The sequence below is a fragment of the Glycine max genome, chromosome 11 (genome assembly GCF_000004515.6).
Source record: "Glycine max cultivar Williams 82 chromosome 11, Glycine_max_v4.0, whole genome shotgun sequence".
NCBI lineage: Eukaryota > Viridiplantae > Streptophyta > Magnoliopsida > Fabales > Fabaceae > Glycine > Glycine max.
In genome coordinates, this window is record NC_038247.2 from 39,253,968 (window position 1) to 39,279,815 (window position 25,848).

General features: G+C 33.7%; 4 protein-coding genes and 1 long non-coding RNA gene across 6 annotated transcripts; 1 reads left to right on the top strand and 4 right to left on the bottom strand.

Annotated features, from left to right (window-relative positions):
* The first annotated feature begins 227 nt into the window (after positions 1-227).
* LOC100306351 (uncharacterized) lies at positions 228-1,637 on the top strand. The gene is made up of 3 exons (NM_001250520.2): positions 228-411; positions 505-908; positions 1,268-1,637. The coding sequence occupies exons 1-3, from the start codon at positions 299-301 to the stop codon at positions 1,453-1,455; spliced, it is 705 nt and encodes a 234-aa protein (NP_001237449.2). The 5' UTR covers positions 228-298; the 3' UTR covers positions 1,456-1,637.
* Positions 1,440-5,671, bottom strand: LOC100786308 (30S ribosomal protein S1 homolog). Its single transcript, XM_003537481.5, has 10 exons — positions 5,338-5,671; positions 5,066-5,225; positions 4,397-4,458; positions 3,899-4,058; positions 3,687-3,807; positions 3,031-3,112; positions 2,834-2,937; positions 2,094-2,172; positions 1,953-2,003; positions 1,440-1,847 (listed from the first exon to the last, which is right to left on the bottom strand). Exons 1-10 carry the CDS (start codon positions 5,584-5,586, stop codon positions 1,764-1,766), a joined length of 1,152 nt encoding a protein of 383 aa, XP_003537529.1. The 5' UTR covers positions 5,587-5,671; the 3' UTR covers positions 1,440-1,763.
* A 618-nt stretch (positions 5,672-6,289) lies between these two features.
* Positions 6,290-7,684, bottom strand: LOC121173093 (uncharacterized). Its single transcript, XR_005887249.1, has 2 exons — positions 7,254-7,684; positions 6,290-6,583 (listed from the first exon to the last, which is right to left on the bottom strand). It is a non-coding gene; the product is annotated as an uncharacterized lncRNA (long non-coding RNA).
* A 354-nt stretch (positions 7,685-8,038) lies between these two features.
* LOC100127420 (15-cis-phytoene desaturase, chloroplastic/chromoplastic) lies at positions 8,039-15,100 on the bottom strand. Its single transcript, XM_003538489.5, has 14 exons — positions 14,829-15,100; positions 14,376-14,717; positions 13,754-13,842; positions 13,448-13,505; positions 12,918-13,073; positions 12,175-12,323; positions 11,657-11,776; positions 11,220-11,433; positions 11,016-11,118; positions 10,509-10,556; positions 9,564-9,609; positions 9,067-9,254; positions 8,783-8,945; positions 8,039-8,378 (listed from the first exon to the last, which is right to left on the bottom strand). The coding sequence occupies exons 2-14, from the start codon at positions 14,692-14,694 to the stop codon at positions 8,319-8,321; spliced, it is 1,713 nt and encodes a 570-aa protein (XP_003538537.1). The 5' UTR covers positions 14,695-14,717; positions 14,829-15,100; the 3' UTR covers positions 8,039-8,318.
* Positions 15,101-16,350: 1,250 nt separating this feature from the next.
* On the bottom strand, positions 16,351-23,909 carry LOC100791807 (DNA topoisomerase 3-beta). 2 transcript variants are annotated; one of them, XM_003538488.4, is made up of 15 exons: positions 23,758-23,909; positions 23,584-23,640; positions 23,278-23,381; positions 22,818-22,911; positions 22,523-22,622; positions 21,577-21,808; positions 20,575-20,737; positions 20,363-20,482; positions 20,052-20,131; positions 19,671-19,949; positions 18,942-19,110; positions 18,506-18,634; positions 18,223-18,435; positions 17,456-17,635; positions 16,351-17,077 (listed from the first exon to the last, which is right to left on the bottom strand). In XM_003538488.4, the coding sequence occupies exons 1-15, from the start codon at positions 23,785-23,787 to the stop codon at positions 16,436-16,438; spliced, it is 2,592 nt and encodes an 863-aa protein (XP_003538536.1). In that variant the 5' UTR covers positions 23,788-23,909; the 3' UTR covers positions 16,351-16,435. The 2 variants fall into 2 exon arrangements, with proteins under 2 accessions (XP_003538536.1, XP_014619770.1); XM_014764284.2 differs by lacking the exon at positions 23,758-23,909 and having other exon boundaries at positions 22,818-22,906; positions 23,584-23,618.
* Between the last annotated feature and the right edge of the window lie 1,939 nt (positions 23,910-25,848).

The following is a 25,848-nucleotide window of genomic DNA, read 5'->3' on the forward strand; positions in this document are numbered from 1 at the left end:
ATTAGAAGTAATTTAGTCTAATAATAATCAATATATTGTTTGGTAACATCATAATATAAAAGTCAAACATGAAACATGGTGTATAGTAGTATACAATTAGCCACGTCCGATGGCACTGAGTTTGTGAAGGGTGCCACGTGTAGTTTCTCAACCACGCGTAGAGCTGCATGCATGCAATGTTGTCAAAGTAGTACTGTATATTGCCACCGCTTTCTTCCTTCAAAACTCACATCAATGTATATATAATTCTATATTCTATATAACTAACTGAAACATCTATCTTCAACCCAGCACAAAAATGGAGACCCACAAAAATGGAGAACCAACAACCGGCACCTATCTCCGTGACACTGCTACATCTGCTATCCAAAACTTCGCTCCCATCAACAAAATCCACCAACATCTCTGCGCGTACGTTTCCATATACGAGAAAATAATCTGTTACTCGCTAAATTTAGTGACGAATATGCACATGAGTTAATTAATATTTACGTATGTACGTAGGTTTCACTTTTACTCATATGACATGAGCCGGCAAGTGGAGGCACACCATTTTTGCGCGCACCAGAACGAGGAGATGAGGCAGTGCCTTATCTACGACAGCCCCGAGAAGAAAGCCAGGCTCATAGGGCTGGAATACATCATCTCCGAAAACCTTTACTTGACACTCCCCGACCAGGAGAAGCGTCTGTGGCACTCTCACTTGTACGAGGTCAAGAGTGGCCTCTTCTTCATGCCTAAGGTTCCTGCTCTCATTCAGCGCCCAGACATGGAGACTGTCTGCACCACTTATGGCAAAGTCTTTCATTTCTGGCAGGTCGATAAGGGTCACTCTCTTCCATTTGGGATACCTCAGCTCATGATGGCTCTCACTAGAGATGGCCAGATCTATGATCACCTCCTCCAAAGTATGTCTATTCTTCTACTTTCTATGTATTTGGTTCAATGTCCAATTCGATTCAGTTCTTTAGAAAATCTGATTCATATATAGTTAAAAAATGGATAACTCAATTCAATCAAATCGTACCAAACCAAACCTAAAAAAACTAAACTTTTTTGAAGAAAAAAAAAAACTACTTTATTTAGTGTTTCGGTTAATCAAACCACTTTTTAAAGTAGATTGAAATAAAGTGTTTCGGATTTTTAAAAACTCCAATTTTTGCACAGACCTAGTATAGGGTTACTAGCTAGAATACTATCGGAAGATGACAAGTTTTAATTATGAGTTTGTTCCTTTGCGTGTTTGCTACACATGCCATGCATGTAGGTTCTGCAGAGCGCATGGGGATAGACTATGAGGAAGAAAGAAAAGCGAGAGAATATATGACAGGGCCAGTTCATGGAATTCATCCATTGGCAAATGGAGGGGGTAAGGGCCTTGAACTTCGGCTGAGGGAGGTTGAACTCAAGCACGATCCATCTCCACCATCCGTCAAAGCCAGGATTTTATTTTGAACATATTGTACGTGTTTTCTATATAATGAATGTATCTGCATGTACCGATTACTATATTCCCCAGTTTAGTTTGCTAAGAATAATATTATATCCGGTGTAGCACAAATGTGTTGGCAATTCTGATTTCTTAATGAATAACTCGAGTGATGTGTTTTTAGTTTTTACAATTAAGAGCTTTTTCACTAGTTAAATCTTGAACAGTTGAGGAATAAGGACATGGGATCTATTAATACACTCCATAATGGGACGCATGTTTGAAATTTGTGAGATGTAACTGTACAAAATTGATCGCTGTGAGTGAATGAAATTCAGGGGACACGCTCCAGTACTCGTTGTAATGCCTTCTTGATACCTTCCTGATCAAGGGATGTAGTCAGGTGTATCTCCTGCACCTGCACCGCAGGACAAAACATACATACGAGACATTTTGAATGTGTATATAGTTATAAATACAGGTAAGGGTTAAGTAGAGCATTCATTAATTTAAGGAAATTCACCTGTCTTCCAGCCCGAGCAAGAAGAGTAAACCTTTGGTTCGTGGGAGGTGCCTGCGATGGGATGTTGAAAGATTCAGAAATTCGGAGAAATCAAAGCTACAACCAAAATATATAATTGTGAAAGCTAACTAGCTAGCTCACATTACAAAGCCAAAGCTGCAAGTCCTGCGAGACCACTCGTTTTTCAAACCCTTGACGGCTGATTCTTACGTCATATATTCTGTCACAGAATGAATGTCGTCATATCATACCTTAGAATTAGAAAAAGTCATCACATATACTTAACTCATTCAAAACTCATCTAATTGGCCTTCTCATTCAAAAGCATAAACAAATGCAGGGCAAGAATTGGATATGGATTACATAGATGAATATCATAAGTTGCAACTGCATATTTTTAATGTAATAATCCGTTTACGATTCTGACAGTAATTTTATGCAGAAACCCTCAAGCAGTAATATATAGAACTCACAATAGAAATTTTATGCAGAAAGAGTCAATAATTTATTAAGCATGTAAATTTCTATTCCCAAAATTTCACTACCCTACATTTCTCTTTATACTTTATTGAGAGTAAAAGAAGACTACAATGTCCATGTGTTCTCTCTTTTCGCCCCTCCAAAATTTCAAGTCAAATTTGTGATTGGTGGGACAAGATGTGCTCATGATTGTTTCTAGATGTATTTTCAATTGCGGAGATTCTAAGAGTTTAAGCAACTTTGACATTTGATTTCGTTTGTCTATATAGAATGATATATTATTCTCAGACTCGGTCATAAGTACTTTCTTTGTAGTCATATTTTCTTCTTTTCTAAAATGACATATTAAAACCGTGTGGGCGGGATGGATACCAATATTTCAAATAGTGACGGAAACATACCCATCTTCCTGTAGCAGCTCTTCAAGGATTGTTTCAAGTCCTGGAAGAGGCTCAATGCTACCGCTATCACCACCGCTCATGGAATCAGGATCAGCTGAACCATCCTGAAATATACAATTTATTAGTAAAATAATTTCCTCACACACGTGACATGTTTATATACCACCCATGTATGTATAGTTTATGTCAATACAAACCTGAGGTATTACTTTGTCCAGAGTTTCTAAGAGTGGATCTTCTTCTAGCTGTCTAATTGATAGGTTAATCCTTGATTTTCCCCTGCAATAACTTAGATAAGTCAAAAAATGATTTCCATAAACACACAAGACAAAATGTAGCAAAATAGAAAGAAAATACCAAGCATTTTATGACATGGTATAAAAGGCTCTATAACCACATGTTCCATAGTTGCCCTCATTTTTCTAAAGAAAAGCTAAATTTTAACACAAGGCAGGGTATTATTCTTTGTAATTTCCATGCTTCAAGTCCAAAGAGCTCATGGACGAAGAGACAAGTTAGATATAAAAATCATTTGTGCATTCATTCAATAGCTTAGTGCATGTTTAGATGTTAGTTGATGGAGTTCAAAAGTACTTTTACTCCCAAAGCAACAAAATGACAAATTCTTCCTTCTCCATTTTATGTTTTGGAATTCATGAATGTGCATTGGAATTTCCAAACCAACTTTTATCCAAACATAGCCCAAGATCTTTTGAAATAGTTGGTTCACAACAAAGCAAAACATGCAGCTTCACTACACTTAAACCCAATGATATCAAAGCATGGATTTAGTCAACCAGCAAGAATATCAACAGAAAATTTGTGTAAAAAGCACAACTATTGTGAATCTCACCAATCAATACCGACAACTTTGACCCTCACTTCATCGCCCACTTTTAAGATATCTCTGACATCCTGAATTAGATCCCATGACACTTCTGACACGTGTATTAGTCCAGTAAGGCGATAAAGACCTGCATCATTCTGTGATGTCACTTGTAACTTTTCCATGATAAAGTGAAAAAAAAAAAAACTGTAGATATATGAACTATGCATAGTAATTACCGTCAGGGAAGCGCAAATGAACAAAAGCACCATAGTCCTCAACATAACCAACTCTTACTTCAAAAATGTCCCCTACATTAACCTGTTTTGAAAATTTGGACCAGGCAGCTTCCTTTTCAGAGAAGATCAATTTCTTGTTATCCTCATCTGCTAGAATTACCTAAAATTAGGAGAAACTGCAATTTATTTATAAATTTTAAACAGCCATCCATATAAACATAGCAAGCATATTGAAAATAACATTACCCAATTCAGAGTAGAGCAAAGGATTATGATACCATACAGATGCAGGAAGCACTAAATAAATACTTCCATATGCAAAACATTTAAGAATTAAGAATTTTTTATTTTTCAAGGTGTAGATAGTGCTTGAAATAGTTCAAATCATATGACAGCTGTGCAGTAAAAATCTACATTTGTTTTCTGGATTCAGGGAACAATGGTTCTTTTAACATAGCAGCTTCAGGACTAAACATTGTGCAATTTTAAAATAGTTACCTTCACCGACATGATTGAACCAATTAAGCCTTGTGCAATTTCTTGTATAGATTTCTCTGGTTCTACACAAGAATCAAAGTCACAATAAGTGAGCAATTAAAATATTATGGATACCAACTCCAAACAGATTATTAAATGGCATGCTTGAGATAAGCAAACGCGACCAAATGCTGTAACATTCTACAGGAAACAAGAAAATTTTCATCTGTATAATATTATGGATACCAAAGGATACTAAAAGGGAATTGCTGTAAGTGTTTGACAAACACAATGCTTAAAAGGAAAATATAGGACATTTTCAACAATATGACAAAAAAAATATGATATTGCATGAAAACTATTTTATTTACAAGTAAATGAAACTACATTTTCCAAATAGCAATAAGATTTTTTATTTTGTGGGAGGGGGGGTCTTCAACATAAACACAAAGAATGTTCAAGACAAGTTTTCAACCCTTCAACTCATACATTACATTTTGTTTTTTTCTATTGGCCAATGTCAATTGTTAGTTTATGTTAGAATGTTAGTAAGGGGATTCGAACAAACGACCTCTCCCCCACCTCCCTCCAACCCTTAAACCCTCCTTCACAACCACTAAGTCAACCTTATAACTCCATTCAGATACATTTAGGAAGGAAGAATGTAAGAAACACATTGAGGATGGATACCTTTAGAAGCATGCACTGGACTCAATTGGGGGAATGGGAGAAAGCCCATAATAGAATAAAACCGAACCAGCAGGCCTCCAGAATTAAAACCTTCCACTCTACCATTATAGATGAGTTTACTATCTTGATATGTCTTTGCAGCCTTCCAATCTGACGATCTCTACTTCATTGCAGAAATCAAGTATTAGAAAGTGGTTATATGATGAGTAAGAATGAGCGTTGCATGAAAGATGAGAAGAAAAGTTGAGTAGTATGAATAAGAAAGAGAGTACCCGAGCCTGACGAACGTCATCGAGAGGGTCTGGAGGAGTAGGGCGTTGAAGAAGTTCAGTATTAGGAATTTGGGTGTTGCCAGAGGCAGAGACCAACACTTTAGAAGTGAGATAGTGATGATGCTGCCATTGCCAAGGTGTCTTCACAGTTAACTTGAAAGGAGAAAGGTGTGATTGTGATTGTGATTGTGAAGTTGAGAGGAAGGAGATGGAAGTGAAGGAGCCCAAGCTTGCAGAGAATATGGGCATTCTTCTTTCTTATTATCTTTCAACTTCAACGACTCCACAGACAGCGTTCGTTTGGATTCCATGGATATATAAACGATAGATTGCAATTCCAAGTGTCATTTCTTGCGCCACCAATCTTTTATGCTCCCTCTCCTACCTTCTAGTCGTGGCATAAACCCACACACTTGTATTTTTTCTTCTTATTAATTGGTAAAACCAAAAACATTAATCTTATTTATTAATTAAAAATATTAAATACATTTATATCTTCAAGACATTAAATATATAGTTATTAGATTTTTCTGAAAAAAAAAATGTAACTTTATGTCTTTAACCAACGTCTTTTTCTTAACACTTATGTGATATCGATTGATTCAGTCCTTTAGAAAGAAAATTTTATAATCGAATTAGATATAATGAATATTTTTTTCTCAACATAATTTATTTCATGCTTAAGGACTAACTAAAATTTAAACTCTGAAAGACTTGATTAAAGAATATAAATTATTATTACTTGTTGATTCCATTATTAGAATTATATATTGTAAATACTTATTTTGACAATTTTTTTCTTTATTTTTTTGTGAATTCTCTATTTTGAGCTGTTAATAAAGGTAAAAACAGGATGTTAAATTAAACATAAGGCTTTCATTCAGATTTATCTTGAATCTCATGACATGTAAACAAATAATTGATCCGGTAGAGATTAGAGAACAACAGCTTCTTTGGGAATAACTTGCTACTCAACGAAAGGTTGTGACAAATGTAGAGCACATTTTATGTAAATAAAAAAAACAGGACATACAAGTTAAAATAATGATACATGCATTCGTGCCAATACTAACATGGATCCAGTAACTTAGAGGACAACAAAACAAAGCCCTCACTCACTAAAATATTGACACATTTCATTTGATCCCTATAGCTTACTGCACATAGTTGACGATGAGCTGAATTTCAGAAGTTGTGAACCTTTCTTTCTTCGTATGAGCCGATATAGCTGACGATCTTCTGAGTCCTGACCAGAGATAAAGAAAGCCAAGGTAGAAATGATGCTCCTGTACTCTACCAGGATTCATTTTCAATTCTTGCTTTTGTTAAATAACACTCACTTAAGCCATTCTTATCTGGATCTTCTGTGGATATTCAATCAAATTTGGTGTTTTAACATTGTAACTTGACAATCTTCGCTCTGCTTTGGTAAGCAGAAATTTCATCAGGAAAGACAGTTTCCCTAAATGAGAGGTTTCCACAAGGTTCTGTACACTCTCACATGCTACAGAACAAAGATTCAACCATACCTTTGCCATAGAGCATCATGCATAATTGATAAATATTAACTCCTAAATTTAAGCTTCTTAGCAGAAAATAAGCCATACTGATCTCAGGATATCAGGGACAGTAGTACACACAACTAACTTCTGATGTCCTTTAGTTCTATGTGAATTTTTAGCATGAGTATTTCATTTTCATACCAAAAATACATCAAAACATATGGGAAATCATCACTCTCCTGGTTCATTAGATTCCAGTTTCACATATACATATATATATTCCAGTAAACAGAAAACAAATGTAGTTAAGGGCAACAACCTTGTTTATGGATAAAGAGAAAAGTTACATAAAAAACTAAAGGCAATATACAACAGTATCCAAAACATAGAATCTAGAGGAAGTAGATGAATTACATTTCATGCTCGGCGTTTACTCAAACGCCACGAATTTGGGTCAAACTGAATGGAATAACCAACTTCCTCTTCAAATCGACAACCAAACTATTCCCTTTGTGGTGTACCCCGCTTCAGCAAGATCCTGAACCGGTTTCTCCAATCACTACCAACACCCGATTATCATGAACAGCCTGAATCAGTTCCTTCTTTAACTTGTAAATTGGCAAATTTTGCCTCTGCTCCTGAATAGAAAGCTTTGACTTGTGCCCAAAGGTAATGGTTTTCCCGTAGGCCTCTTTTTCCATTCGGGCATAATTAATATTGAAGATATTATAACAAATTCTAAAACGGAAGATAGAAAGAAAGATATGAATACCTAATGAGTGTTAAAAAAATTATAACATATCTTTATTACCATATAATATTTACAAATTTTATTATCTTTAATATTATTCTTACAAATTCTAAAACAATATTATAATAATACTCATTTATTTAATTTTTAAGTTTTAATTTATAATGTATTTTTACTTTATATATAAAAAAATTATAAATTTATATAAGATATGTTAAATACAATTTTTTATAGATAATATATAAAAAATTAAATCTTATATATAAATTTTGCCAACAAAAAAATCAAATCTTAGCTTGTCATGTTATAAAAACTAATTTTTTCTGCTAGATTCAAATTCTGTCAATTATATTTATTGTTATTTTGTATAAATATTATATGCATTGCATATATAAATCTTATATATAATATATGCCCTTTTGGGAATAATTAGCTACTCAGCGAAAGGTTGTGACAAATCTTGATATATAAAATTACTGGATATACAAGTTTAAATGATGGCATATTTCGTTCCAATACAAACATTGATCCAGTAACTTGGAGGATACAAAACAATGCGCTGAATTTTCAAGTATCGACACATGTCATTTGTTCCCTATAGCTTATTGCACATAGTTGACGGTGAGCCTTTCTTTTTTATTCTCCTGAGTCCTGACCACATAAAGAATACCAATCTTGAATTGATGCTCCTGTATTCTACCATGACTCATTTTCAATTCCTGTTTTTGTTACACAACACTTGCTTTAGCCATTCTTTTCTGGCCCCGAGTAGCTAGTAGCTCAGAATCCTGCAATAATTTTTAGCAAGCCTCAATGACAGCACTGATAAGAAAAACATTCAAATCAAACTATGCAGAAGATCAATCCTCATTATGCTAACTCTTTCATACTAATTTCAAATAATGTTTCATAACCAAAGGCCTTTCGCAGGGGGGTAATGGAGATACATATAAAAATCATTCAGAGACAGCATAAGTTTTGAGGATAATTGGAAATCAGTAAAAATGTTTCAACCAAAAAATAAAAGTGGAAAGATTTTTATCCTGCTGAAACAATGTAGTGTTATTCATCCTGCTGAATTAATAACCAAGTTTCTCTCACAAAATAACTAAGAAAGCATTTATATATAGATAATCACATTTCTTGCTAATGAATCGCTGAGTTACATAGATATTTTTGTGACAGATTTTACCTGTACAATAGCCTGTGCACAAAGCTTCCCAGAAAGAACAGCGCCTTCCATTGAAGCTAAATATTTTTGTTTTGTGTAATCTCCAGCTAAATAGAAACCTTCTAAAGGAGATCTTTGTAAGGGACGACAAGGTTCACAATTTGGAACAGTTTTGTAAACTGACCTGAAACAATGTAGCCAGTAGTTCCATTAGGATTCAGAACACAGCTGAATGTAAGGGCTATAAATGTCACCATCAGTTCAGTAACAACAAAGACATTGCCAGACTGGTTATTCAATCAAACCTTGGTGTTTTAACAACATGGTACTTGAGAATCTTTGCTTTGCTTTGGTCTGCAGATATTTCATTAGGGAAGAGTTTGGCAAGCTCAGCCATCGTGGCTTGAATAATATCTTCATCACTACGTGAAATCCATTCTTCGGCTGGTGCAAAAACCAACTCTAACATAGACTGGTTTGGGCTATAATACTCCTGCATTTGATCGTCAAACAGAACTCAAACAACATTCCAACATTTGATGATAAGCAGACAAAACATAAGCAGAAGAAATTCAGCCTCAAACAACAAAAGAATATTACATAAATGTCTGGAAACTGAAATAATTTGTAGAGAGGGTTAACTGCTTATCCAGAAAGCACCATCTCCAATTCATTTAGGTGACCCTAGTTAATTATACATATAAGAACGAATATGCTAACCTATACATGCAGGCCACAACTTTTGCATGGGTTGAGGAAATAAATCAGTGCAAATCAGTGGCATGTAAGAAGTGGTTTTTACCTTGCAAGTTACTGACATATCAGCATATACACTTAGAAGGGGACTTCTGCAAGAAGAAACATATAAAATATACAAGATGTGAGGTGATGAAAATACTTTATTTATAATCCACAAATACCATCAAGAAAGCAAAGAAGAAAAAAAGTTCATTTCACACAGCAAAAAATAAGTGATCTTTCATCCCTAAAATCCTCAGACACTTGGAACATACACAATAAAATTAAAAACCCGCCAGCAAATAACTAGATTGTATCAATTGCAATTGCAATAGAAAAAAAAATCCTTTTATCATTGGCTATTGACGAGATGTAATCATTGGCAATTGGAAATTGTAGATGAAAGAAACACTACCATATACACAGAATCACAAAGTCACAATAAACCACCTCATGCTAGACACCATCAACACCCTGAATAAATTCTTGAACAAACTCAGCCAAGTTAAGCAAACAATGGGAGAAAGGATCTCCTTGGCCACAAATTTTTAATTCCTTTTATCACTTTCTTTCTTTAGTAAATTATAGAAGAATGAGACCAATACTCCATTCCAAGATTAGGGTATGTCACAAACCTCAATAAAGTGGTGTCTCTCTCCTGTAATCACATGTTAGTAATAGATAGGTCACTATTTCCATATTACAATATTCAGTTTGGCACATCATTAGAGGGCCAACATTTAGGGAGAGGATATCTTCTACACTATTTCCATATTACAATATTCAGTTTGGCTTCTGATTGTTATTTCACAATATTATAATGAAAAATGTTCTTATCCCTTAGTAAACCTTTCTGTTTTATACTTGTCGAGTTTCACAACTTATGAAGCACAAAAGTTGACTCAGTAGTCAATATGCATCTACGCATCAGAAAAACAAAACAGACATTAAATGAACAGCATTTCTATCCCTTCCAGACATTACAGGTGTTTCAAAGTTTGTGGAAGACCTGCTAAAGAGAAGGTGATCATATGTGTTCTTCAGTTTTCTGTCAAACCTGCAAACACATGCATATATAGTATGTCACCACAACAGTGGAGATTATAATATAATCATTATCCACAAACATTACAAATTATTTTTGTTGGTGTTACCCAAAATTTTGACAAAACATTAATAAAGTAAGAGGAATTTCTTTATGAAAAAGTTAACAAAGAATATTATTACATCAATTAGTGATAGTGACATTATTTTACCACAACTCTATTTAAAGTTTCCATTTACCAAAACTATTACAACCATTCAATTAGAAGAACATTAATTATAAATTGTCAATTGTCATTAATACAATTTAAGAAAAATCGCATAGATTTCTATTCCAAACTTTTCAGTGAATATTTGAATTTTTATATATTAGACAGAAAAATGAAATACTGATGACTGTAATAATTTAATTTAAAATTGGAGTCTAACATATGCATGCATATGGTTTTAAACGTCAAAAGCCATTACTTACCATATGTGAACATTTATGACTGGGACTCCAACTAATTTATCCAGTCTCTGGAAATACGGAATCCCTTTCCAGTTGTCTGGTAGAAGAAGCTTCAGAATATCCACTGTTTTCAAGAAAAAGAACCTCAAAAATGTTAAGGTATGAAGATTAAGAATGTCATGAAAACAATTAATTAATACATTGGGAAAATAAGAAGAAAAATACCAGGTGTTGCAAACACATAAGCATCTCCTTCCATCACTTTCCCATTATTTAGTAAGAAGCTCTTCACCGTTCCATCATCATTTAGCTCAATTTTTTGAATGCGCGAATTTAGATGAACTTCACCACCCAAGGACTGAATATGATCAACTATCGGCATACAAAGTCTTTCAGGGGGATTGCCATCCAAAAAGGCCATCTTAGAACCATGTTTCTCCTATAGAATAATTTAATAATATAACAATTAGTTGAAGAAAAAGAAAAGGAAAAGAAAAAAACTTGATCCTAAGTTCCAGAAACATGTTTGTGAAATAAAAGGCCATCTTAAAGTTTATTACTAATCTGATTCCATTCAACTATTATAATGGGAATAAAATGACCTTGTCAATCATACAATAATTCTAGTAGAATAGTGTTTTAAGAAAAGGAAATGTTCGCACCTGAAGAAATCGGTTTAAAGCAATCAATATACATTGCATTGAAAGTTCATCAGGATTGATGAAGTTTAGTGCCTTCGACATTGCTATGAACACCTCATCGGTTACTCGCTCAGGTACGCCCTATAACAAGGAGAAAACATTTTGTTATTTTCAAATTATTTGCAACACAGACCATGACAAGGTTCCATTCTGTCCCAGTGAAATCAACCCGAGGTAGATGAAATACATTTTAAAGCATTAAGTAAATATCAAGTAATACAATCTTACAATTACAACTACAGATATCCTTTCTCTAATGATAAAAGGACCCATTGTCATCATCATCAAGTCACATGAAAGTCTATTCCTGAATCACCCCATTTCAGAATAGTCATCAGATGGTCAACAGTCCATTGTCAACAAACAAGACTTTTCTCTGCAATTTTTAAGTTGCAGTAGCCCATGACTGGTGATATAGCCAAGTTACTTAAATCTATTAATGGACTGCTAAGGTTACACAATCAAGAAAAGTGCTATACCTGCTTTTTCATCCATTCTTGAACTGAAAGACCATCTTGAGCCTCAACATATGGCTGTCCACCAAGCATAGCTGGTAGAAGCCCAATTGCAAATTTGACTTTCTCTGGCCAGGTCAGCATCTCATTGTTCCTCAATATTGCCCATATTCCTGTATTGACATTCATGGCATGCAACTCGTAAATACTGGTTAACATTTAGAAAGTAAAGCATAATGAAACAGAATCTTAAAAGGGGAATGATGCAGATGTTAAAATAAAATTGGAGAATTTAAGCATCACTTGGTTCTTTTTAGAAGAGAAAAATTTGTTCCCAACCTGCAAACCAGATTAGTGAAGAAAGAAATAGAAAAGAATATAGAAACCAAGCTAAACACCAAAATGCTTCTTCTCTGTTTGGGTTTGCAATTTTTAATTTACATAAAATGGAAACAATTTAACACATCTTGTTTCAATGATTATCAAATGCATTGAGATATATTCGAAATCAAAAATTTGACTAGCAAATTGTGTTAAAATTTTCAAGGAAACTAAAATTTTCTTCATCTGAATTCTGGTTTTCGAGCATTACTCGTAACATAGGCAGGATAATTGCTAGATGGTATTACACATTTTATGTCAGACAACTGCAAATTCAGCATTGTAGGATTTCCAAAGATAAAGGCATTCAATGTGCTTTTTATAGAGACATCCAACTGCAGTTAGGTATATAAATATACACACATACAGTAGGTCTTACATCTTACCATTTAATGGGGCGGGAAGGACATCGGGAAAATCAAATCGACTAAACTCTCCAGGCTTATTTGGCATAGCAAAAATCATAGAATGCTCCTTCCATTGTAACCGATCATTAATGCCAAGTTCTCCAAATAAGTTCTGTACATTAGGGTAAGCCCCAACTGTGGGGAGGGGGAAAAAGTTGTAAAGCAAAGATAACTACAAAATAAGGATTCTAATAATTAAAAGATCTGTATTGATTAAATAATATGATGTCCAATAAATGATTCATTTAGAAAGAAAAACTAAAAAGATATATCAAAATATTTCAATAAGTGTGCCATGGACTAACTCATCCGAAAGCACTGCTAGGAGGCCAAATTGCCCACTCAAGGAAAAGCCTTTTGAGCTTGGACAGAGCACAATTTAACCCAAACCTTTTAACTGAAATTTAATTCTTAATCAGAAGAGTGGGGTAGCAAGGATCAAAATCCTAACTATTTGGATGCATAGCAGGAAAAAAAAAAAGTTAAACCCGAGATTTTAATGAACTTACAGAAGATGTGTAGACCTGTCTCATACCAGTCTCCATCCTTGTCTTTCCATGCAGCAACCTTAGAAAATGAAACAATAGTGTAAAAACACAATGCATCAAAATTGATTTATTATAAATATGTTTTACATTACTGCGGTAATCTTCAACAAGCCTGATGATGAAGTTATAAAGCCAACACATCAAATAGATTATGACGGAACAACACAAACAAATTTCTTATTTCATTAAACAGCATGCTAAAATAATGAGCAGAATGCACACAAAGTGACAACTAATTGACGTAAGAGATTAAATTAGCAGGAAAACCTTTCCACCTAGAACGTCTCTTGCTTCCAGCAATATAGGTTTATGCCCAGCATCAGCCAAATATTTTGCAGTTGATAAACCAGCCAATCCTGCAATAATGAAACATGCATCAATCCAATAGGCAGAGAGGCCAAAACTAATGTGCAAAGATTAGTTTACAAATTTTTTTGTCTTTAAATATCCAACATGATATCAGGATACCTTTTATTTGAAATTTCAGCAAAAATTGAAGATCCTAAAATTCCATAACTTTTTTCCTTACCGACACAGGAGGACTGTCACAATACAATGTAATCAAGCATTGAGATGTGTACATCTATTTAATCACAAAGAAAGGAATTCCTAATGCGTAGCCCAAGCAGGCTTCTAAGTTGTTTTCTAACACACACTAACATTAGAATAGAAGACCATACATGAAATGAAAAGGGTGGTATAACAGGTCCTAATTTGAAAACACCCAGAACAACAAGAGCAAGAAAAACACAAATTTGGCAGCAAAGATACACTTTTGATGCATAAAACGAAATAACAATACGAACAACCAGCATTTGTCGATAAAAAAAATACAATTTTGATGCATAAAACGAAATGGGTACAAGCATAGGCATGGCTAGGTTAATACCTGCGCCAGCAATAACGATGTTCAAGGGTTTTAGTGGACGCGGAGAAGCACGGAAGGTGGAAGACAAGTAAGCAGCTTCGACGAAATTAACAGTGTTTTCGAGCTCCGGTCGAGGATAATCGACGCAAACGACACGCAAGGGAGAGAAATGGTTCCTCTTAGGAGCACGAATTGGAGCGGGTCGCAAACTAAGACCCATTGAATCGCTCCCGCCAAATGATAACGAAATTGTGGCATCCGAAGAACTGAATTTGGATAAGTTTCTGGCGCCAACAAGATGATTGAAGTTGGCAGCAGATATATAGCCACACGCGGCCATTGGGGCAATCAATCAAACAAAGCCTGAATCAAAAGAGAGACGTGTTAATGGTATTACTGTTGCGGAATTCAGGCACTTTGAAAGTTGATGTGGGAAATAAAAAAAAACAAGAGTTGAAGAAGTGAAAAGAGTACCAAGTAACAAGCTTGCAGAGGCAGAGAGAGAGAGTCGGTTTAGGCAGTGGAGAAAGCACCACGGCAGTACATAAAAGAGACGAGAGTTGTGTTGTGTGACTGAGGTGTGTTTTAAGAATGAATGAATATTCCTGAGTGGATTGTGAGGAAGATTAGGACAAAGTGTCAACCCCCGTCAAACTAAATCACAATAAAATGTTTGATACCATTGGGCTACAAGACATCCGGAGAGAGAAAATAAGAAAATATGTAACTTTAATAAGATTTATGAGGTGGTATGAACAAAGACATATACATAAATAAGAGGTGTTGAGATGGTGTATAAATTAAGAAAATTTTGTGTATCATTACTCATTTCAAAGTTTTAACTCCTACAATAACCTGATTTAGACTGAATTTGTGTTGGATGAACTTAGTGATACAATTTGAATAAGAGATATTAGTTACTTTTTATTATATATTAACAAGAATTTCATATCGATAACAAACATTAAATTTATATTTCATAAAAAATATGATTTTATTTTTTATCAATTAAATCAATCTTTATTAGTTAACACGATATTAATTTCAATCATTAAATTACATTTATAAAAAATTGTTAAATGTGTAAGAGTAAATATATTTTATATTAGTGTAACTCCATAGACATCTAAGGAAACTTCAACTATTAAACTTTATTAATAATAATCGAGATTAAAATGCTTAAAGAAATTTCCGCCATTAAATTTTATGATAAATGATCAAAATTAAAACATTCATGCCTGATCTCACTATTAAATTCTTTCATAAATAATTAAAACTAAATCACACTCATCATATGAATTCTTTAAAAAAAATGTCAACCATTAAATTTTATTATAAATAATCAAAGATTAAAACATTCATACATGATCCCAACCATTAAATTCTTTTATAAATAATTAAGACTAAAACACACATCATATGAATTCTTTTAAAAAAATTGCAACCATTAAATTTTTATCATAAATGATAAAGATCAAAACACTCAGATCCCGACCATTAAATTCTTTTATAAATAATTAAGACCAAAACACACATGAATTCTTTTTAAAAAATCACATGATTTTTTTTTCAAAAGAATAATTCTAATAATCCATGTCCGCCTATATAATATATACTTCAAATTTATTTATCAGATTCTGATATAAAGAATCACTCCTCTCACACGATACATATATTTTTTAGAGTATTTTCAAATGCATTTTATGACCACCTAAATTTTGTTACTGACACTACATCAAATTTTGTAACAACCCTTCACTGAAATTCTTAGTCGAATATAAAGATTTCAAGAACTTTGTACAAAACTACAAATTCTTGCTTCAACAAAAACATAGATAAAACCACGAAAAATATTCTTTAAATAAAATTGTGTAAAACACAAATGTAACGTGTGCATTTGTCTGCTTCTACTTTTGAAAATTAAAAAAGCTTCAAAATTTGCTATTTGTTCATAAATCGAGTGAGCAAGATAATTACGCCAAGAACAAATTTAATGTAACTGAAAAACCAAAGGATAACTCTTTTTTTTTAGAAACATATACAAGTTACAGCTACAGACATGACGAACAACTGAGCATTACTCAGAAATCTCGGAAGCTCATTTTTGGATCCATCATTTTTCCACCCCCGCGTCCTCTGCCCCTTCCACCTTTTCTTGCTCCTCTACCTCTTCCTCGTGAACTCATATGCCTGAAACTTCTACCATGCTTCATTTCCACAAGGGAATGTAGCAACTCATCACATAGAATGCAACCATGGTGCAAGGTAGCTCCGTCTTCCAGAGGAGTTGTTTTCTTGTTGAAGTCCACTTCTATGATTGAGGAGTCGCATTCAGGGCACCGATCTTTAGTTGTGGAGATTCTATGAGCACCTTGTGCAAGAAAAACTAGGCAATTGCACATATTGCAACAAAGTTTCCATCTGGGAGCACTTACTGGGTCTAAGACAAGTGTTCCACTGCACTCTGGACAAGCACATACACCCTGGGAAACCAGAGAATTTGGGCAAGTGGGATGAGGGCATAGGTTGCAGGGCATGCCAGCTCCCTTGCCAATCTTGCCAGAAGTTCCAGTTTTAGCCGTGTTGATGAGTGTTTCAATACCTTCAAATGGGGGATTGATGTAGCAGTATGGGCATAGTGGAAACGATTTACCATCTGGGCCAGGCATGGAGCAGATCAAAAGCTCAAAATTGTCTAGAGGACAAGACAATTCTTTGTACAGCTGCAGAAATAGTTAAAGCAAATGTGGGTGACAGATATTTGGCACATCACGCAACACAACAGCAACAAAGATTCTCAAATAAATGAAAAAGTGAATATCCAATGGGTAACAACATATTCCCTCACAATTACTTTTAACTTTCCAAAATGATGGTGCTATATTCATACTCAATCCGCTGGAACAATGTGTTTAGACAAATATTACCAACACCCAAAGCTCCTTCTTTCTTATCTTTGTTCCATATCTCAGAGGGAGTAGCCCAAATAATAAAGATGATTACAAGTTCAGACAAGTTAGGAAAGAACTGAATGGTGGAGGGAGTAGACCGACTAATATTGTTTCAAGAGTTGATATTATTAGAAGGCTGTACGATACTACCTTTATTGTGCCCTTCTGAGGAAGATAGTAAACCTCCTCACATGTACCACAATACAATCGTGATGGCTGAGTAGAAATGAACTTCATATATCTCAAGCATTTACCACATTTGCTCAGAATACGCCCTGAATCAGTTAGCGTAGAAAACTGCGCTTCAAATAATGCATCCATGTCTTCAATCTGAGCAAGATAGAAAGCAACAGAATTAGCCGAACAAATGAACAATGTAGCATACATCCATGTGCAACTTGGTTGCAAATTTCAGTGACTCATTGTGGACAATATTTGAAAATGAAACAATATAGGAGAAAGCTGTGGAACATTTCATGATAACATAAATCCAACACGCAGCAACTCACAGATGCTTTAAAAGGAGTTAAAACTTCAAAGTTTTACAAAATCATATTTTATTAATAAAAGGTTTGGCATACAAAAGTAAGCATAGATGGGAAGACCGAAGCAGAAGATGTAACCAAGCTGGGGAAATACTAGATAAATTGTGACCTGATTCAATTAAGACAGAAAACAAGAGCATCAATTAATTTTAAATTTTTAATCAAACAAGTTTAAAAGAACATGATGTTCAGGCTAGAGATGGAGGAAGGAGGATCAAGCAGAAAAAAAACTTAAATCAAGAGAAATTATTTAGTAGAAACAAAATAAACAAATAAAAACCTATTGTGTAGTGAAAATTGAAAGAAAAAATCGTACAGAACCACATTGTGACCAAGAAGGCAAGAACAAACACTAACACATAGTTAGCCAACCTTTTTGACAAAGTAACTAAACTTCTGCGTGAACTGTTGGATTACATGCTGCACCACATGACGATGATCCACCTGACCCTTGGCAATAAGAGTAATTTGTTGCTCAATGAAGCTACGAATATCAGGCAGGCAGAGATCTGGATCTATTGTTTGATAACCTCTTACTAATGTTATGCCTAATGTGGTTGGGACAAGCTTTCTGCCTGCTTGTACCTGCAATTTGATTTAGATGAATATCCAGACAATGATGCATCTATATAGGCCACATGTCAATATCCATTACCTGCACATAATTCCGCTCACATATGTTGTTAATATGAACAGGAATCGATGCATCTGTTCCTATTCCATTCTTCTCCATCAGGGATATCAGCTCACTTTCAGTAAGGAAATCTGGAGGACTGGTGCTCCCCTGCAGAATTTGTGGTGTTAGCTATGTGTAATACACACAGAACTCCAATGGGAAATGAATTTCAACCTTTTTTCTTCTCCCCAGAAATGGTTATATGTATGATTCAACCATCCCAGACATTTATTATGTTTGAATCCAAAAATACACCATGAACAGTTTCCCTTTATGGCTTTACCCAATGTAACTCATCACCAACACCACCCCAAAAAAAAAACAAAAAACACTACTAGAGATGACTAGAAGTTAGGATCAAATCCAAAATACTGTCCACAGAAACTGAATTTGAGTTAGGAGGATCTACAGTTACCTCATAGAGCTCCAATTTTGATACTTCTATTTTCTGCCCTTTTATAAATGATGGGATATTTTTATCATTTATGGCCAACCAAGGCATAATAGCAGTAAATCCTTTGGTGACAACATGCTGCCCTGTACAATGAAAGGACTCTCCGCCAATGGAAAATTCAACCTTTCTCCTGGAAGGATGATAATAATGTATGAGAAAACTAAATGTTTATCAAGTTCATGCAATAAGGCAAAGCAAGGGCAGATGAATATTTGCAAAGGTTTAGACAAAGATTAAGTTTAGAAGAGAGAAGCACAAATATTATGACAATATATTATGTAGAAATTATATGAATATGATTATGACAACAATATGAGGGAAGCCACATCCTGGTTCTTCTATCTTGTGCACTTTTGCTACAGTCTGACAAGGACAAATTGGAAGAGAGAAAATTCCAATAGGTTTCAGAGCCTGCATATCTATGAAATTACAAAGAGATATTACCTTGGCCCATTAAGTTGTTATAGAATGTTTGACATTTGTACCCAGTAATCCAGTATTGCTACCATTATCAAAATGATTAAATATTTAAACAAGATACCAAGTAAAGACCACAACAAGCATAAATTAATCAGATTGTTGCTGATAACACAATCCAAACAAAAGGCATGGGACATTTAAGGAATTACTTGAATGAAGTCAAAACCATAAGTTGATGATCCAGAAATGTTGAAATGGTATAGATTTTACCTTATATACTTGCAGTCCGGAGACACTGTCCCTATGAAGTGTTGACAGATATATTGGTACAGCTTCCAAGCATCATTGCCCAGCATATCTTCTGCTGCTGATCTCATTGGAGTAATGGGAGGATGGTCACCTACATCTGTTCCCAATCGAGGTTTTTGATAACCATTGGTAAGTAGCCCTTGTACATAATTACCCCAAGTTGGATTATTTGTTTGTGCAGAGAGTACACCACGAAAGTCAAATGAAGGAGGGTATGCTGTGCTTTCCGTGCGTGGATAGCTTGAGAAACATTGTGCAGAAACCAATCAAATGTTAGTACATACTACAAATTAAGTAAATATTACATTATTAATGTAAAAGACTAGCAAATTATGAGAAAACCTGATAAAACCTTGAGTATACAACCGTTCAGCTAGTTGCATAGCCATCTGAGGCCCAAATCCAAGAGCACTTGAAGCAACCTGGAAAGAACATTGTACCCAAGTTATTTTACATTAACTCAAGAAATAAACACTGAATTCTGAATAATTATAGACAGAGACTGATTTTTAGGCCAGATTTGAGTACAGAGTTCCCCCCAAATAAAACGTGATTCGGTAACAATGGAATTTTGCATCTAAGACACATACAGACAATTCAAATGTTGTCATTATTTATAATATAAACATTATCTTCTCCATGTGATTATTAACCTTCAGAAGATTCACTGTGTTTAGACCAACAGGGCGACTTTTGGTTTCCTGTTTTTCTGATATTTCTGTAACTTCCAAAAGTCCATCTTCAGAAACCAGCTTTTGAAACATCATAGCAACCTGCAATGGCATAAAAGTATCAAATGGGTGTCCTTTGTTTGTTGGCTTGAGACTAAGAAAGAACACAAATATAAGAGAATAGAACATTTCACATTTATGTCAAACAATTTGCCACGTTGCCATTCTAGCTGAATCTCATAGCCATTTTGAATTATGTAAGGGTGCAAACTCCAAAACTTTTCCGGCTTGAAAGTGTTTATTTGTAAATACCGCTGCACACAAAATCCTAAGGTAGGAGTTTGACACGGTCCATAGCTGAAATAGGAAGCAATTAGGCCAATCAATAACTTCATCAAGGCTTAACCAAAATTAAAATATTGACTCGAGAATGATGATAAATTAGAAACTTTGTGATGTGTAATTTTCTGCTTCTGAATAAAGTTCAGATGCCTGTAGATCTGGTGGAGATATTGCCACTTGCATTACCAGTTGGCAATGCAAGTCAAGCCAAGGAACCTAACCAATCCCTGGTCCCGAATGTATAAAAGAACAAGAATAGCATAAAATAACAAACACAGAAAGACATAATAATTATTTATTTATTACAAAGGGATTAACATCTACTTGAATTAAAAATGAAAAGAGAATAAAGTATATCATGTCACATTACTAATTGTTCCAAAAGCTTGAACTAAAAGAAAATGGATTCATGATATATACCAAGCTGATCTTTAGAACACACTAGTATCATTGCAAGAAGAATAGAAAGTTGATCAGTCTTTTTCTTTTCAAATTAGCAGAAACAGAACAAGGTTTAAGCATTAGCATTAAAATTTATAAACTTCAAAGCATTAATAGCCTTATGTGGTTCTGAAGCACTCAACTGACTGAGATTTCTCCAGTCCAATTAAGGGTCCAATTTACGAGCCTAAATCTAAGCAAACCCTCACAGCAATCAACAACTTTAATTTCTATCGCAATTCCCGTGGCAAGGTTAATAGTTGAAGCACTAAACTGCAAATATCTATTCAGCCATTGCTACTCTGGGAAATGGATAAATTACATTATTCTGATATCTAATAATTCTAAATAACAAGATATGACTGTCATTCTTCATCAATTAAAAAAAAAAAGGAATAGAGCAGAAAACTAACGAGATGACTCTGGAATCTAGGTTCCCATATTTTCCCTGGAAATAACTCGTTTGAAATCGAGTAAAGGCAACTCCAACTTTCAAATCTATCTCTTGCCTAGCATCTACAGCCAGCGCCTCATCTCTGTTGGGTCTGACAAGGTTGTCTAGAGCCTTCACAACATCTTTCTCAGTAACAGAAGAGAACCGTGCACGGTAAGTATCATTTATATGGAAACCAGTAGACTTTATAACTGCAACAACATTCAATATTTCATATGGTTCAAAATATTATTTGAAAGTTGAAACTTTAAAGTTGATTGACTCATTTCAAGCAATAGTGAATGTGAAGGCATGATTCTGCATAAAACAAGATATCCCAGTATAGTACAAGGTGACATTTAACATTCACTGTAAATGGGGAAGGGAAATTCAAATGTTGGGAAGGCCAACCTCTGGCTGTGTAACCAATACACACAAAGCACCAAAAAGAATAGAAAAATAATTCCTTGGCATTCACAAGTTGAAACGTGGCACACAAGGCCACTATTAGCTGGTAATTCCTTCATACTACCTAAAGGGGTATCTAAAACAAAGAAAGGATAAAGTTTTAGAAGCAAATACTAAGGTGCCAGTTTAAACAAATCTAATGAGTATTGACTAAGAGTCTTTTTAAAGGACAGAGATTGGGCTGAAGAGTTCTGTTCAAATGTAACATGGGTACTGTGGCAGCATTATTTATATTTTAATGTTCTATTTGTGCAGGTTACCTTAGACACTAGAAATATATTTGTTCAAAGGACTAGGGTTTGTTTTTTCAAAAACCAAATCAAAACTCACATCATTAAAATAATAATTCTGCATACCAATAACAGAACACAGACTGGCTATACTCAATAAAGTATCAAAAAATTAAGAAGAATAGCAATGGTAGTGAGATATATGTTAAAAGGAAAAACAATAGTTACCCTCAAAACATATATTTTCTCCTTCACGATCACAATCTAACCACAATACCAAATAACGACATCCACGAGCTTCTTGACTTAAATGTCTACATATATGTGCCTGAATGAAACAAATGTGTTAATAACTGCAGGAAATCATCACAACAAAATCAACTGTAGATGAAGCATCTCCACAGGCAGTATAACTCAATTCTTAAGCAGTTAGCAAGAATTAGTGGAACTAACACTTTTCAAACCACGGATCTCATAGAAAAGCAGGATCTAATACTGAAAGGAAATATTTGTAAAGAAATACCTTTGGGTTTGATTCATTCTTTATAACCTGAGCTTGAAAAAGATCTAACGGATCTGTGGCTGCCCAATCTTGATATTTACCAGGAAAATCTACACTAGATTATCAACAAAAGATAGAAAAACAGCAGTGAATGCTCAAAACACTCGGGATTATACAGGTGTAACAAGTAACGTGCAGCAAGACCAAATAGCATGGTTTGCACCATAAACTGCCCCAACCCTGAAAAAAAATTAGTAGGAAACAAGATAGAATTTCATGCTTTGCATGCCACTCATTGTGAGTTTCTACAGTATTCATTAACATTTAATCTAATACAAGTTCCACTTGAAGGAAAGACATGACAAAAGGAGTGCAAATGCATTAATCATAAAATATTTCAAAAGATAAACAAACAAAAAAAAAAGTTGAAAGGGAAATCTTAATAAGAGATATTCTCCTCGAAAAAAGATAAGACAAATACCTGAATACATGCCCAATAACTGATGTTACTCTAAAATGTGCAGGCGATCCAAGAAACTTGCCATCAAATTCATGAACTTCAGTGCTTCCCCTTCTCGTAAACATCTGCTTCGGGAAGTTGTATTGCCAAAAATAATATGCAAAAAATGTAGTAACATTGTAAATGAACAATAAGAAGAAGAATTTAGTGTAATTTGTATGGATTGTTTTTTACAGTATGAAACAATCAGAAATCATGTCAGTTAGGAGTTTTAAAGTAATTATTAAAAAAGTGAATAAAGTTATGTTTCAGATATGAAATGCGAACCTGAGCGTGAGAGAGAACAGAAGCAATAGAGAGAGCGATGCTGGGCTTCTCTGCGACCTGAAAGAATAGAAAGGCACAAAACAAAAACGTAATAGTGAGCAGTGAGTAAGTAAAAGCTCACAACAACAACATATGAAAACAGTATTCATCCATCGATGAGTGAGTTTATCTGACCATGAGAACTTTGGGAATGGGAGGCGCCATCTCTCTCTCTCTCTTCTGCTGCTTCTTCACCTCTTTCCCTTGCGAACAACAGTCCCCCTTATACTCCAAAATTAAATTATAATTTTAAAAACTAGTAATCCTTTAATATGAACATACAAAAGATAAATATTTATTTTATGCAATTAAATTCGATAAAAAAAAATATTAATTTATTATGATTAGAAATCATAATAAAAATAAATATTTTTAACATGTAAGTTATATTTTAGATTGGTGATAAAAAGTTATATTTAAAATATTGAAATTAAATTAAGAACTATCTGGGTCGTTGGGTAGATCCTCCCCACTTCTGAAGGTTAATTTTTAAGTTCTTCGTCTAGACAGAACCACGTTAGACTGTAAGAATAAACTCAAAAGTGAACTTTAACGCGTTGGAAAAATAAGAGAGCAACTTAGGATTACTAATTTATTTTTAGCAAAGCCTTTTTAAAAAAGTATACTAGTATTTATTTTATCACACACTTTGTTTCTTCTCTTCCTAGCTTTCTCACTTGTTATGTATAAACTATTATTATTTTAATATGTGCATTTTATGGAATAAAATGTTTATTTTTATATAATTAAAATTTATAATAAATAAATATTTGTTATTATGTAAATTATATTTTAAATTTATAATAAATAATTTAAATTATTATATAAGATTATTTTTAATTAATTATTGATGCTTTCTTTTGAAAATATTAAATTTTAACTCAAATATAAAGATAAAAAGAAAATAGATAACAAAGGATGGAAAATTAAGAAAATTAAACTTGCAAATAAAGATAAAAGAATGAAAGTTTGAAATGATTGAGAGAGAATAACTTTGTTAGTTTTATAAAAACATCTAAAATTTATCTCTAAAGAAGAGAAGACAGAATATTTAAAATCTCTTAGGGGAGAAAGGGGAGAGAGTTCACTCTCTAGGATATGTTAAAACCAAATTAATTTATGCATTTGAGTATGGCATGATTTTGGGATTAATGAAAACTTATTAAAAAAAATTACTTTGTATTAATTAAATAAAAGTTAATGTCCATATATTTACAGTTTTATACTGTCATTCAATTATAAATCATCATTTAAATTATTTTAAAATATTATTTTTAAAATCAACCAATTTATCATATATAATGAATTGTTATAGGATGACTATGTAAATTTTACATAAGTGTATAACTCTTATTCTCATTAAATAAAAAAGTAGCAAAAGAAAAATTTATTATGCTTAACATTTTGATTTAGCTTAACTTTTTTAAGTTTAGAGTAAATTATATTTTTCTTCCTTTTTTTTGTCCCCCCTCCCACTGAAAATTGCCTGATGTTGTGTTACATTACCCCTCCGTAACCCCCTAACTTCGTTATTGGTTAAAACATAGGAAGTATGTGATTGCACATGTTTTTAATTAGACATGGCAATAAGGCGTATTTCATTTCAGTATCCATTATGTATCGGGTATTCCCGATCCCGTACCCGATTTAAATTAGAATAATAATTTTTTTTTAAGGAAAATATTAAAAATTTGATTTTAGAAAAAAAAATTGATTGTTAAAAATTTATTTTTAACTACTTATATATTAATAAATTTATTATAGTGCTATATACTATTTTAAAGGTGAATTTTTTATTATTTTACAACTTTGTCTATAATTTAATTTGGACTCCAACATACACTATAATTGATTAGTGTGTAAAGGAAGTATGCAATAGTCACGTTGTTTATAATTAGTAGTAATGCTATTATAACATTATACCATATGTGATCATGTTGTATGCAGCATAGTATCCACGCTCCTTCTCTTTTCTTTTTATTTTTTGTTCTACGTCTGCAAAAATCGTTAACAAAAAAATATTAAATTATGTAAAAAATTTAAAATACAATTAATTAGTAATAAAAATTCTAGACCTTATGCAAAAATTCTGAAAATTTTAAGTGATGGGATAGGTCCAGGTTCGGGGGGTCGGGGCAGATGTAGTAGTCTCATACCCACACCCGTACCCAACTTTTAGTTATCGGAAAAAACTTAAACTCAAACCCATATTCGATCAACTCAGAT